Source organism: Rhinolophus sinicus, linkage group LG04 (genome assembly GCF_036562045.2).
Source record: "Rhinolophus sinicus isolate RSC01 linkage group LG04, ASM3656204v1, whole genome shotgun sequence".
NCBI classification, from domain to species: Eukaryota; Metazoa; Chordata; class Mammalia; order Chiroptera; family Rhinolophidae; genus Rhinolophus; species Rhinolophus sinicus.
Window position 1 is genome coordinate 162,645,893 of NC_133754.1, and position 13,561 is coordinate 162,659,453.

The window sequence follows — 13,561 nt, forward strand, 5'->3', positions numbered from 1 at the left end:
TGGTCATGAAGTTTGTGTCAGAAAAGGTGGCTTTACAAAGAGAAATACTTCCAAGAAGGTAAGAAAGACAGTTGCTGGGCGTGGTGAGCTGATCTGGAAAGAGCTAAGAGGAAGTAAAAGTGGTGGTTGGGTGGAGCTCTTCGACAAAGCTCACACCGTGACCACCAACTTCTTGTGGATCTCCAGGTCTTCGACCACAGCACTGAATTCCTCGAAGGAGATTCTGCCATCGCCGTCGGTATCCAGGATGATGATGGTTTTGTCCACGAGCTGCTGTAACTGCCAGTCGTGCAGGTTGTCCCCCACCATCATCTTAAGCACCTGGAAGAGCTCCCCGTTGGAAATGTAGCCGTCTTTGTCCATGTCGTAGATGTTGAAAGCAAACCTTAGCTTCTCCTCCTGGTTTCCCTTGACACTGAACTGGGAGGTCCCCACAACGAATTCCTCGAAATCCACTTCTCCGTTGCCGTCCCTGTCGAAGACCTGGATCACTCGCCGCACCAACGGGTTGTGCTGCAGCCCGGGCAGGGACAGGAACTCGTCCACGCTCAGCGCACCCGAAGAGTCCAAGTCCAGCTTCTTAAACCTCTTGCCCAACCTTCTAATTTCTTCGCGGTTGAAGTGGGAGCACATACCCTCGGGGTAACTGGTCTCATTTCCCATGGAGGACAACAGACCCCGGCTCGCTGGGTCGGCTTGCAGGCTATGGCCTCAGGGTCGGTGGGTGGGCTCGCGCGGGGTCGGTTGCGCCGTGGGAGGGGTGGGGGCCTGGTGGGGTGGGCCCGCGCTACTGCTACCGCTACCTCGAACTACAGATGCTTGGAGCCGGGGAGGGGAGTGGGTGGGTGGGGAGAGAGGATCGGGAGGAGGAGGGGAGACCCAGCAGGAAGGGGGGAGCTTGCAGGGCAGAGGAGATAGGAAGATTGAAGCGAAGAGGCTGGGAGCACGGCTACCCTCCTCCCTCCCTTCTCTCAACCCCCTGTGGGTTTCTGTTAGAAAACCCCTACCCCCGTTGCTATTATTTTATCTTCTCACTCATTTTTCCTTGCACAACCAACTCCAAGGGGGCAGGGGCTGCATTTATATTACTCACCACAGTACCCCCAGCACAGTGCCTCATGTACAGTATGTGCTTAGTAAACTCAGGTCGATGACCCAGTGGCCTAGGCTTACTTTGCCTAACGTAAGGACTAAATGAAACAACAGAACAGAGCATTGATGTCCTTATGTATTTCCTAAATTCTTTGGCAGGAGAAGCCAGGATTGGCATCCTCCTGGTACAGTGGTCACTGACCTTTTTCAGGACATCAGGTTTGGGGTCTTTGTAAGAGATCCCTCAGATATCACACAGAATTTCTCACATGGATCAGCTATATACTCCTGAGGAATGTACACAGGGCTGGATTTGGGGTATTTTCAAAGAAGACAGGTCATCCTATTACTTCAGATTCATCACCTCACGCACAGTCCGTATCTTTGTTGGACTGGCACCTGGTGGATGTCTTGTAGAGCCCTTTGGGGAATGGCTGCGACATGCCCAAGTGAAGCCTTTTGAGTGTGTTGAAAGTGATAGTGGCCCCGAGGCTGTCTCACTCTTTCCCCCTTTACTGGATTTGTCATTTTTGTTGGCGCTTAATCTCACACGCCCTCATATTCCTTCCTTAGGAGCACAGCAGTTACTCTAAATATATAAGAAATAAATTTGGTTCAAGGACAATACAGTTCAAAGGGACATGGGGGAACCCTAGGCCACAAAATTGTATGGAACGAAAAAAAAAAACCTCCCTCATTTAAAACAATGTTGGCATGTTCTCCATGCTTTAGTTAAGCCAAAATACCCGTCTAAAGGTAACCGTGCTGAAACTGGCACAAGACCACAGGATACCTAACTTCTAGATGTAGACAGTTTAAGGGGGGAAAGAAATGGTTTGAAGGCCAAAATATTGATGATTGAATTATTATTCTGACTGCCTGAATTAACTAGCTCGGAAAGATTATAGAATAGAAAGAATTTAAAATCGTAAGACTCAGCATCAAATCTTAACTGTCTACTTAGAGCAGTAAGACCTTGGACAAGTTGCTTAATATCACCTTTCCCACCTGTAAAATGGGGCCAGTAATATATTTTGTACAGTTATATGAGGCTTAAAGTTGATATTGGCCAATATGATGAATCATTATCACTATTGTTGTTATGGATTTTATTCCTATTTACAATGTTGGTGGAGATAAGTTCTGTTTTTTATTTTATTTTATTTTTTTTATTACATGACGTTTCAGCATTTTTCTTTTTCTTTTTTTAAAGATTTTATTGGGGAAGGGGAACAGGACTTTATTGGGGAACAGTGTGTACTTCCAGGCCTTTTTTCCAAGTCAAGTTGTTGTCCTTTCAATCTTAGCTGTGGAGGGTGCCGTTCAGCTTCAAGTTGTTGTCCTTTCAGTCTTAGTTGTGGAGGGCGCAGCTCAGTTCAAGGCCCAGTTGCCGTTTTCTAGTTGCAGGGGGCACAGCCCACCATCCCTTGCGGGAGTAGAACCGGGGGTTGAGAGGACACGCTCCAACCAACTGAGCCATCTGGGAACTCAGTGGCAGCTCAGCGGCAGCTCAGCTCAAGGTGCCGTGTTCAATCTTAGTTGCAGGGTGCGGAGCCCATCATCCCTTGCGGGACTTGAGGAGTTAAACCGGCAACCTTGTGGTTGAGAGCCGACTGGCCCATGTGGGAATCAAACCGGCAGCCTTCGGAGTTAGGAGCATGGAGCTCTAACCGCCTGAGCCACCGGGCCGGCCCCGAGATGAATTCTTAAAGAAACAATACTTGGCAGCTTGAGCACTTGAGAGCATGTATGTCCATTTAATGAACACATCTCATATAGTCTTTACACTGTGCCACTCACTGCTCTAAGCACTTTCCCAGCACTACTTTTGGCTCCTCCCATTCAGAATTCTTTGGGATTGATTGCAGACTTTCCATCGCAGGCCTGGGGAATCCAGTGACTGACTTCACTGGCCCATCATGCACTTGTATGCATCCTCACTGACTTTCTCCTGAGTGACACCTTGATGGTCGTCATTTAGAAAGGGGTCTTAGTATGTGTATTCCTCCATGAGGGTATGTTAGTAGGAGGTATCGAGGGGGCAGCGAAGAGAGGATAGGAATTAAATAGACCAGGTCCCAAGGTCCTGTTCTGCTTCTATTAGCACTGAGCCCTTAGAGAAGCCATGACTCTCCCAGCTGCAGTGTCCTCATTTGTAAAAGCTGATAATTCTACCTGCCTTATCTACTGTGTGTGGTTATTGTAGGAGTGAGATGAGGGAGTGCATATAGAAATGTTATGTAAGAGGAGAAATATTGTCACAAGAGTTAACCAATTTAATGGTTGAACAGACAATACTGGGAAGATGGTACCACTTCTCTGAAATAATTCAAGGGTGCAACCAGAATTGCTTTACTCCTGCCTTATAGAGGATGTAATGCTATACTGGATTGGGAGTTTTAGTCAATGTGAAGTTGAGTTGCTCATTTCATAAACTTTTTAAAGTCTTTTTCTTTTAAAAAAAAACTTTTATTTATTTTAGTGTGTTTTTCCAGGACCCATCAGCTCCAAGTCAATCTAGTTGTGGAAGGCATAGCTCACAGTGGCCCACATGGAGATCGAACTGGCAACCTTGTTAAGAGCACCACCCTCTAATAAACTGAGCTAATAGGTCGCCCACATTTCATAAACTTTGTAGTTCAACATTATCATGGGATTCAATGCCATCATTTCCATTTTCTCTGACCATTATTCTTAGTCATTTCTATGGAAAACTGTATTTGTTACTCTTTCCATTTAAAACTGTGCAGGGATCTGGAGAGTAGGACACTCACTGTAGTAAGTAAATTAAAAGGGTTGACAGATTGTTTTGGAACAAATCAGGAGTCTGATGGCACTTCCATTTCAACACGTCATTTTTTTCCTTAACAGTTTTCTGATGAAGAACTCTTGGGATGATCACGTGCAAAAATAACGGACATGGGAAAATAAAACCAAAAGAAATGTAAGTGATGAGACCTGAGGCTCGTATAAGGCTGTTCTGGGAGCTGTATAGGTGATCCTTGACCTCTAGCTGGAAACCCTCCCCTTCCTGTGATGTTGCCAGTCACTGTATTTAACATCTATCTGTATTGAGGTTAGTCACCATGTAGACAGTGGAACCACAGCTCTGAGTTTAAAACCTTTCTTTCTTTCTTTTTTAAATTTTATTGGGGAATATTGGGGAACAACGTGCTTCTCCAGGGCCTATCAGCTCCAAGTCACTGTCCTCCAATCTAGTTGTGGAGGGTGCAGCTCAGCTCTAAGTCCAGTCACCATTTTCAATCTTTAGTTGCAGGGGGCTCAGCCCACCATCCCATGTGGGAATTGAACCAGCAACCTTGTTGTTGAGAGCTGGCGCTCTAACCAACTGAGCCATCCCGCTGCCCCTAAAACCTTTCTTGAGTATCAGATTTCTCATCTGCAAAGCAGGAATAATATAATAGTGTCATAATGTCATTGTAGGTTTAAGTGGGATTATACCTAAAGTAATAATTTAAAATAGTATCTAAAATAGCAGGCCAGCACACAGTAGGTGCTCAATGCATTTATATCCTGTCTCCTTTACTTTCCTTTTCCTTCTCCTTTATTGGCTTTTTCTAAAGCAAAAATTTGACTCTGGCTATATGTGTTCTATTTTCTTTAGATGTGACCAACCTGGTTTCAAATTTAAATCCACTTAACAAAAATATATTGAGCATCTCCTCTATGCCAGGACCTGTGCCAGGTAATGCAGTTTTCTGTGGTGAACAAAACACAGTCCCTTGAAAAATATACAGTTTTGCCATTGAGAAAGCTACAGTTTACTAAGAGGTATGGCTTTTAGGATTTATTTGCTCAGTCTTTTATGTTTATCTTGTATATTCAAAAGTATCAAAAGTAATATGCTTGATTTTCTTTGTAATTCTGAGATGGTTTTTAATATGAGCTTTGGAGTGTGTGATTTTCAATCATAGTTATTCTATTTAATAACTATGATCTTGGGCAAAGTTACTTGTCTGAGTCACTGTTTGCTCATCTGTAAAGTGAGAATACAAATGTTAAGTCATAGCATCATTTATAGGATTAAATGGGATAGAACACATAAGAAATAGACTCAATGCTTAGCACATAGTAGGTACTGTTATCATTATTGCTTACTTTAGGCTCATCTGGAAAATTCATATAGACGCATGCGATATATTTAACTATTTATTTTCTCCATAAATATTTATTGAGCATCTAATATGTGGGAGGGATACAATAGTGATCTAAACAGATACTTTCCCAGCTGTCTCTGTCCTCATGGAATTTATATAGGGAAGATGCACATTGACTACATGCCTATAAATGTTAAAGGAACACCTGTGTTACAGATGAGAGCTTGGAGAGTAGGAATTTGATCCAGTTAGAGAGATTCACAAAACCTTTATTGGGGAAGTGGTGATTGAGCTGAAATCTCAAGGAGGTGGCAAAGATGTTAACTGGATATGCTGGGCAGGGATGGGTGTTCCAGAAAAAAGGAGCTCCATATGCAAAGGCACTGGGGCAGGAGGAGCACAGTAAGCAGGAAGAACTTAAAGAAGGCCAGTGTGGCTGGAACAGGGAGGTCAAGGGAGAGCGTGGTATTAGATAAAGTGAAGAGACGGTTTGACCATGCCCTAGACACTGAACAAAGGGCAGTGTTTATTCAATCTTTCCATAAAGGACATACTTTATTCAATTGTGTTTCGACATGTAAAGAGTTGAGCACATGTAAGGCATCCAGGGCTCCCCCACAATGCTGCCTTCTCAACCATGTGCTGAGATTCCACCAGCTGTCACAGCTGCATGGGTAGCAATTGTCTTCAGAAGCCTTGAGTACGACAGAGGAAATGTCAGGGCAATTTCTCACATCCTTAGGCTTGGTTAATGCCCTTTGTGAGGAGCAAAAAAAGATGGCTTTTCTGATATTTTGTGACATCTCATACCATAGCCACTAGATGGCAATCTTCACACATTCCCACACTTTGTCTGTTTACTTCAAGCGAAGAATCTACAGGACCTGGAGGCAACTACTTAGCAAAGGGAATAACTAGGGAGGAGTCCTGTTTCCTGTGATCCCCCACGGATTTCAGTGTATGGAAATCTAAAAAAAATGGAAGAAAGACTCTTTTACAATAGTCCTAATCAGTTTGAGCACTGTTCATACCCTTTAGTTGCATCGTAAATAACATTCATAAATATTCATGAATTCATTGAATTTTACCAGGGGAAAAGCAAGAACTTTTAACAGTATGTGGTCTTGGGTATAATATGTGCTCAAGCATCTCTCATATATAAAAGAGGAGACCTTTATTCCATGAGATCTGTTTACTTGGTCATTAGCAAGGGTGACGGTGGGGGGAGGAGGGGTACTTGCTGGAATTAGTTTTCATTAGAATTCAAACTTGTCATTTACTGTAATCTGAGAGCAACAGAGAAGCAGCCCTGGCTTTATGATGATATGGAAGGAGGGGAAAAACAAGACTGGAGAATTGTTGGTCTCCAGCCTACTTACACCGCAACTCAACTTGAAATACCATTGACCACATTTAAAGAAAATAGTTAAGTATTGTTTCTTTAAAGATCTGTTTTAAGTGCAGCCTATGGCTTGTATAAGACATCTTCATGATTTCCCACTCAAACCTCAGCTGAGTTGGAAGAAAAGAATAACAGGATACCGTAAGAGCTGGCTAATCCAGCACTTTGCAAAATAGAAAATTCTAGAATCATGTATTACTCAAGTCCTGCAAAAAAAAGTCTTCAGTTGCATAACATATATAAGTAATAAACAAAAAAAAAAAATTAGGTTTGAATTCTAAGATGCTTGTAATTATAAAAGACTCCTGCTTTTTTGCAGATGGTCCATGAGGAAGGGTGCACCAATTCTAACTTCTTGTATGTGCTTATTATTTACAAAACATTTTTTCTTCTGTGCACATAGCCCTAAACTGAGGGAAGAAAGAGGGAACATTTGTTAAACTAGGTGTTCTCCACAAAGTAGCTCATTAAACGTATTTCTGTTCTTACAAAGCACTCTTATTACCTCCGGTTTGGGGTGAAAATCTGAAGTTTTAGAAGTTGCATGGCTTGCATAGACACACAATGATGGAAACAGGAGTCAAACCCTAGTATGCCCACTTCCAGAGCTGAAGTTTTTTTCAGTTATCCTAGACTGCCTTCCCTATGGAGTCTAGAAAAGACGTCCTTGCTCTTGCAGAGATAATAGGGGGGCTGGCTACAAGTCAGAACACAGGAAAAGTTAAAGGCGTATAATTTTCTCCTGGTTCTCGCTGTGGCTGCATCAGAAGTGGGCCAGGCAAGGTGGCCATCCATAATTTTAGAATCCTCAATGAGGGCACCAATAAAAGGGCACGGAGTCCTGTCCATCCAGCATGGTCATGCGTGGTGTCTCTAGAGGGTGGGGCCAAATTGCATTGCTTATAAATTCATGTTTCAGTGTCTTGCTTATGCTTTAGCTGAGGGTTTGCCCCTCTATGAGGGTTACCTCCTCCAGGAAGCCTTCTCTGATACCTTTTTGCTCTTCTATGAGTGAATCATGAGCTTTCCTGTGTCACTGTTCTACCTTGTCTCTTCTGTTGGCCCTGCGGTGGCGTGTGGAGGGGGTTTGTTCACATGTCTCTCCCTGCCTGTGAGCTCTATATGCATCTCTCCATCATCTGTGTGCACCTGGTACAGGGAGGGCACACAGGAGTTCAGTACATGTTCACTGAGTGATGAATGAATGAATGACTTTGTTTGGTAGCAGAGTAAAAGGTGAGGGTTTTCTGAGACTGGTCTCCCTTTCTTCAGTGCAATTCCACGCCACATCGTAAAAGGACACAGGAACAGCTTTGTGCTTCTTCAGGTTTCCAGAAAGCACTACGTGGATAGGGTGCATCTGACCTTATGCCTGGCTTAAATATTAAACTTAATTACTTAGGCTATTCCAAGGGAAGCACTCAGCTGTCAAGATGGCTCTCCACATACACGGGTTTTCAATTTAAAGCAATCTACAGTCATTAACTTTCCTTGCCTCACCATAAGTTTCATCAGATTGAACAGCAGTGACATTTTAAATTGAAAAAAGGAAAGGATCGGGATGAGAGGGGGCAGGAAGATGTTGAGATGTGACCCGTTGTCAAGAGCAGAAAAGACTGCGTTAAAACTCACCCGTCCCCCACCCCCTTTGGGTTTTAAAACATAAACTGGACAGAAAATTGACCAGCATTGAAGCTTCTTGATGTGGCTTGTGTGATCTCTTTGGATTTCAATGTATAGTTGACTAACCCTTCCTTACTCCCCCTGCCAAAAAAATAATTAACAGAGGGAAGAATGGATCTGCCATGAGAAAACTCTTGTTTTCTCAGTGAACAAATATTAACAGGTTTCATACTAGATGCCCATTTTGATGGATTGGGGCCGTGGTCAGGATGAAGAGCCCTGACTAGAGGCCAGTTTGTTCACTGTCCTTTTCTGTGTCCTAGGATCAATATCTTTAGCTAGTTAGGTCAGGATCCTCTCAATGAACCTGCTTGAGAAACCACAGCACTCTCTAAGCTGGACATGCGGCAGGGCTCAATCTTAAGGTGAGGAAGTAAGCTGAAGTAATTCGCCGAAGGTCACTCAGTTGGTACATGACAGGGTAGGGATGAATATTATAACTACCATCCATTCAGCACCTACTATGTGTACAGCACTTTTACTTACATTGTCTCTGTTCCTTACGCCATGTCAGAAACCTCAAATATTGCTCTCTTTATTTTGCCGGGAAGGAAACTCAGAGAGGTTAAGTAATTTATATTCATGGTGTTTTCATGTACCTTTTTGATGTGGATATTTTGACACCATGGTAATTTTTACATTTGTATCTCTACAGTGCTCCTAGAAATGAACCATTTAAACTTCAGCTTTTGAAAATTACCTAATAATGAACTTAACATACATCTTTGCTTCATCCTTGCCCTGTGCGCCATCCCTTACTGGATGAAGTTCGGGACTGGGAAAGGCAAAGATGGGAAGGGTCAAGAGTGGATTAAAAGTCAGGTTGGGTTTGACAGCTAGGAAAGGGGTGAGGTCAAGGATAAAGTAAGTTCAGGGATGGGATGAAGGTGGAGTTGAGGATGAGTTTAGGGATGGAATGGGGCAAAGTTTCCTATTGTGTACTTCCCTTGGTGATAAAAAAAAACAAAAAAAACAAAAACAAGAAAACACTGAAAAGTGTAATGATATCCTTTTAGACCGTATCAAAATTTACTTCTCCTATTCTCTACCCAATGTAATAGAGCTCTCTGGATCCCTGAGATAGAGTTCCTTTCATAGCAACATTTGATCTCTTGCTTAGTGAGTGTTTGTTTCTCTCGCCACTCAATAACAATGTGAGGCCCCTGAATTCAGAGACAGAAAACCATGTAATAACACAACAAGATATGAATTAAACTGGGGCTCAGAGGGGTTAAGTAATTTCCCCAAGGAAATAAAGCTGCCTCCTCACAGTAATGGTAGCCAGGGTGGTCTGATTCCCAAGACCAGGGTCATTCAGTGAGGCTGGTTGTACTTCTCTCTCCTTCCTGACCTGCGCTAGGCATGGTCTCTCTCCTGCATGCTGGACCTCTGTCTGCGGGTGCAGAAGCTGCACATTCTCAGGTGGTCAGGCTGTGGGCACTTTCCTCTAGCTGGCTCCAGCCTCACCTTCATTTACCATGAGGGGCCATGCAGAACATTCTGTTGCTTTTCCAGATGCACTCTCCACCTTTCTCCATTCTGCTTTGTGCCCTGGGAAGTTCCTTTATGGATCCCATCAATGGCTTCCTTGACCTAAGGCTGTGGTGGAAGCTGGGAAGGCAGGAGGAGACTGAGCTGGTCAGGTTTTTATTCCCTGGCTCTCTCTCAGCCAGGTCACTGTGGGTTGTCCCTAACCAAAGGCTATGGCTCCTGTTAGAAAGCCCTTGCCTGTTTCCCGCTGGGTTTTAGGAATGGTGCTCTCCATTTTTTCCTTCGAGCCTAGGTGTGGTAATGGCTCTTTCACTTTACCTGCCCTGGGAGACTGTACTATTTTTGTTGGTTTCCTTAAACCATATTTTTTGCAAATAGTTTCTTGAGAATTCTCCTCAGACTACTTGAGTGTGCTATCTATTCCCTGCCAAGACCACTGTTTACTCTTCTTGACTATTTTCAATTGGTTAAAAGGTGCCTTATTCAATCCATTATTTAGACTTTCAAAAAGAGGTATCACCATATATCTTAATAATTCCTTGAAGAATTTTGGAGGTTTGCTAAACTGTAATCTGCTGCCTTCCTTTTCCTGATTTGTGAATAACAGATTTCACAGAATTGTCCTGGAGTTTTTCATTTCACTCAGTGATTTGAAAAAAAAAAAACATTAATTTTTTTTTTTTTTTGAGTCAAAGGAAATGAAGGAAATTTAAAGCCTGCCATACATTTTCCCCAGTGGAATTGATTGATCTAGAATGAGTCTATTGTGGGCAGAGGCACAGTTGTCCTGGGAGGATCATGGAAACATCTGAGGTCAATTTAAAATTCCTCTCTGAAAATTGCTGGAGTCTAGTCTGCAGAATTGCCCTGCAATTTCCTGGGTGACTCTGGGGAGCAGATAAAGCCCTGGAATTCAAACAAAATGAGTTTATCCTCCAGAGAAACCTACAGCTAGACAGTTCTGGGGTAGCCAACAGATGAGAGGTGAATAGATCAAGGTTCTCACAGGGGACCAAGTATTAATGGCCAACTGCCAAAAATAGGGGTGGGGGGGAAGCATCTTTCACATTTTCCTTAGCCAAAATAGAATCCTTTTTTTGGTGTGAAACAATGTTAATTACTCTGTGGCAACAGACATAGATATGGACTGTACCTGGCAATTGGGAAGTAGGGTCAGAAATAAACAGAAGACCGTTTTCCTCAGACGAACTGGTTGGGTGGGGGTACCCTCTAGAATATACCTGCTTCTGTTGCATTGTGCCCCGCACCCCTGCCCTGGGGGGAGGGGAAGGAGGTGGGACATAGTCATTAAACAACCATTTTATTTATTCTTCACAAGAGCCACTGAGGAGCTGAAGAAGCTGTGGCTGAGGCAGGTTAGTAACTTGCCCAAGGTAAGTTGATGGTAGAGGCAGGCTTCTAATACTGCTCGTCTGATTTCAAAGCCAGTCCTGTTTCTCTGCGCTAACACAGCCCAGTAATGCATGATATTTGAAGCAAAAGGAATGGCAAACAAAGCATTAACAGGCATGCTTCCTTCTTCGGACTTATTCCGAGAGAAAACCAAAAAAAAAAAAAAAAAAAAAAGGGGGGGTGTGCAGATGAAGACTCATGGATTGATCAAAGGAAGATCCAGCAGTCAGAGGGTCTTCACAGAGGAAACGAGGTTCAGCCAATGAGCTAAAGTTTGGTTTCATTTAATTCCATTCTACCTTTAGGTTCTGTGAGGGTGACATCCTGAAATTCTGACTTCGGCTCTTCAAGACAAATGTGCCAGTCAGTGCACAAGGATGTGTGCTGCTGTTTAAATGCACCCAGGTGAGCATCACTGTAAAGCAGTTTGCTACTGCTGAGGCCAGGATCCACCACAGTGCAGACCACCATCCCTGAAGAAGAATGGCTCCAGGTGTGTTCATAACATTCCCTGAGGCTGGGGGGTGGCCCTCCTATCTCTACATACATGATGTTATCAGAATCATCTTTTATTTCTGTCTCTGAAGTTCCAATTAGGGATGTACCTCTTCTCCATTCTCCTCATTCTTATACTTCTCTCCCCTGTCTAAATTCAGCTGACCTGGAAAGTGGGGCCTGGGTTACCTTAACAACCATAACTTGATGGTCATGCAGAAACCGAGGCTCAGAATGGCCAAGTAACATGTCCAGCATCACATAACTGGTAGAGTTCAAACCTAGAACTGTCTCCAAAGCCCATACTTTCAAACAGGCTATATTGTCAAGGATAGTGAATATTCATGTCTCAGGATGCTATAAAAGGAAACCAGAGTCACTGTAGTAAAGCTGGGAGGGCCCTTGTAGATGATTAAATCCAAATACCTCATTGTATAGATTGGAGGTGGGCAGGATGAGAGAGGAAGCAACTTTCCCATTCACAGAGTGGGTGCAGAAGAAGTAGTTGTTTGCCTATTCAGTGTCCATTCTCCTGCCTTCTCCTTCCTGAGGGAATCCTGCCTTTGTTTAGGTCTTCACCCTTCTCTATGGGAGCTTATGTTTCAAGAGAAGCTGTCCCAGTCCTAGGGGTTGAGTCATGATTGGTCTAGGTACCATTCCTTTCACCATTGATTGGCTTAGACTTGGGCAGATGACACAATTTTGACCAATGAAATATGACAAAGTCCACTGGAGGGCTTCTGGGAAGGTTTCCTAACTTCTAAAAAGGGTCACAAGAAGACACCTGAAGATATCTATAAACCCCAGGAAATGATGGAGCGAGAGGCAGTATTAATACTTCTATTATTTACTATCTACGGCGCCAGGTTTCTTACTAGGTATTTTCATAAATGATCTTTTATTCTCAGAACAATATGGCAAGGCAGGTTTTATCATATCCATTCACAGAAGAGGACACTCAGACTCAAGAGTAGGTAAGTCATTCAGCTATTGGAGGAGCCAGGATGAAAATCCAAAAATGCACAGCTTCAAATTTATCATGCTTGGTGTTATATATTTTCACATTTGAATAAATAGAGTTATGTTAGTGGTTGTGTTAGTCTCCAAAAGTATATTCTCCTCTGTGTGCCCAAGTGGAGTTAGGTTCTGAGTCTGAAGAGGAGTGCCCTCAGGAGCTTGTCCTAGGAGTCAGATGGTCCCTTCAGCTGACATCTAAGTCTGATGGTCTTCTGAAATGGCAGTGGCCTAGAAGTGTGCCTGTAGTCGGGGAGGTGCAAATTATTTTGTATTGCTGCCTTTGGGGACATGACTGGGAGTCTCCTTTGTTCTTGTCTCATATCTTGCTGTCAACTATGAATCACTTGGAGACTTTTGACTTGAGTTAACCATGGATGGTCACAACAAATGGTAATAAACACCTAGTGATTGTTGCTTTGCACAGTTCTAGCAATTGGTGTGTTTGCTTTCTTGGCTGAATTAACTCAGCTGACCTGTGTAAGAGTATTTCTTTTAGGAAATGCCATGCGAATATTTCCAAATAAAGATAAAAATGCCTGCCTTATGGGTTTGTAGTGAGATCTAATGAGTTAATGTCACTAGTATAGTTTCTGTCATATGGTAAGAAACAGAATGTTAGTTCTCTAAGTCCCCATTTTCCTCTTTGTTTCCTTCAAATCTTTGCTCAATGATCATGTTCTTTGTTATTTTTTAAAGATTTTTATTAAAATATAGCTCACGTACAATATTATATTAGTTTCAGGGGTACACCATAGTTATTCAACATTTATATACCTGAAGAAGTGATCACCATGATAAATCCAGCAAACATCTGACATGCTATCATTATTGACTACTAATACTATATTAC

General features: G+C 42.9%; 2 protein-coding genes across 2 annotated transcripts in view; both read right to left on the reverse strand.

The window, feature by feature from the left end:
• GRIN3A (glutamate ionotropic receptor NMDA type subunit 3A) overlaps nucleotides 1–13,561 on the reverse strand; it is a 148,874-nt gene that overhangs the window by 20,949 nt on the left and 114,364 nt on the right. The window lies entirely within an intron of this gene.
• Nucleotides 151–663, reverse strand: PPP3R2 (protein phosphatase 3 regulatory subunit B, beta). The gene has a single exon (XM_019729261.2). The coding sequence runs from the start codon at nucleotides 661–663 to the stop codon at nucleotides 151–153; it is 513 nt and encodes a 170-aa protein (XP_019584820.2).

Excerpts from the sequence above, each read along its gene's own strand:
- PPP3R2 (XM_019729261.2), bottom strand. The coding sequence starts at position 663 with ATGGGAAATGAGACCAGTTACCCCGAGGGTATGTGCTCCCACTTCAAC.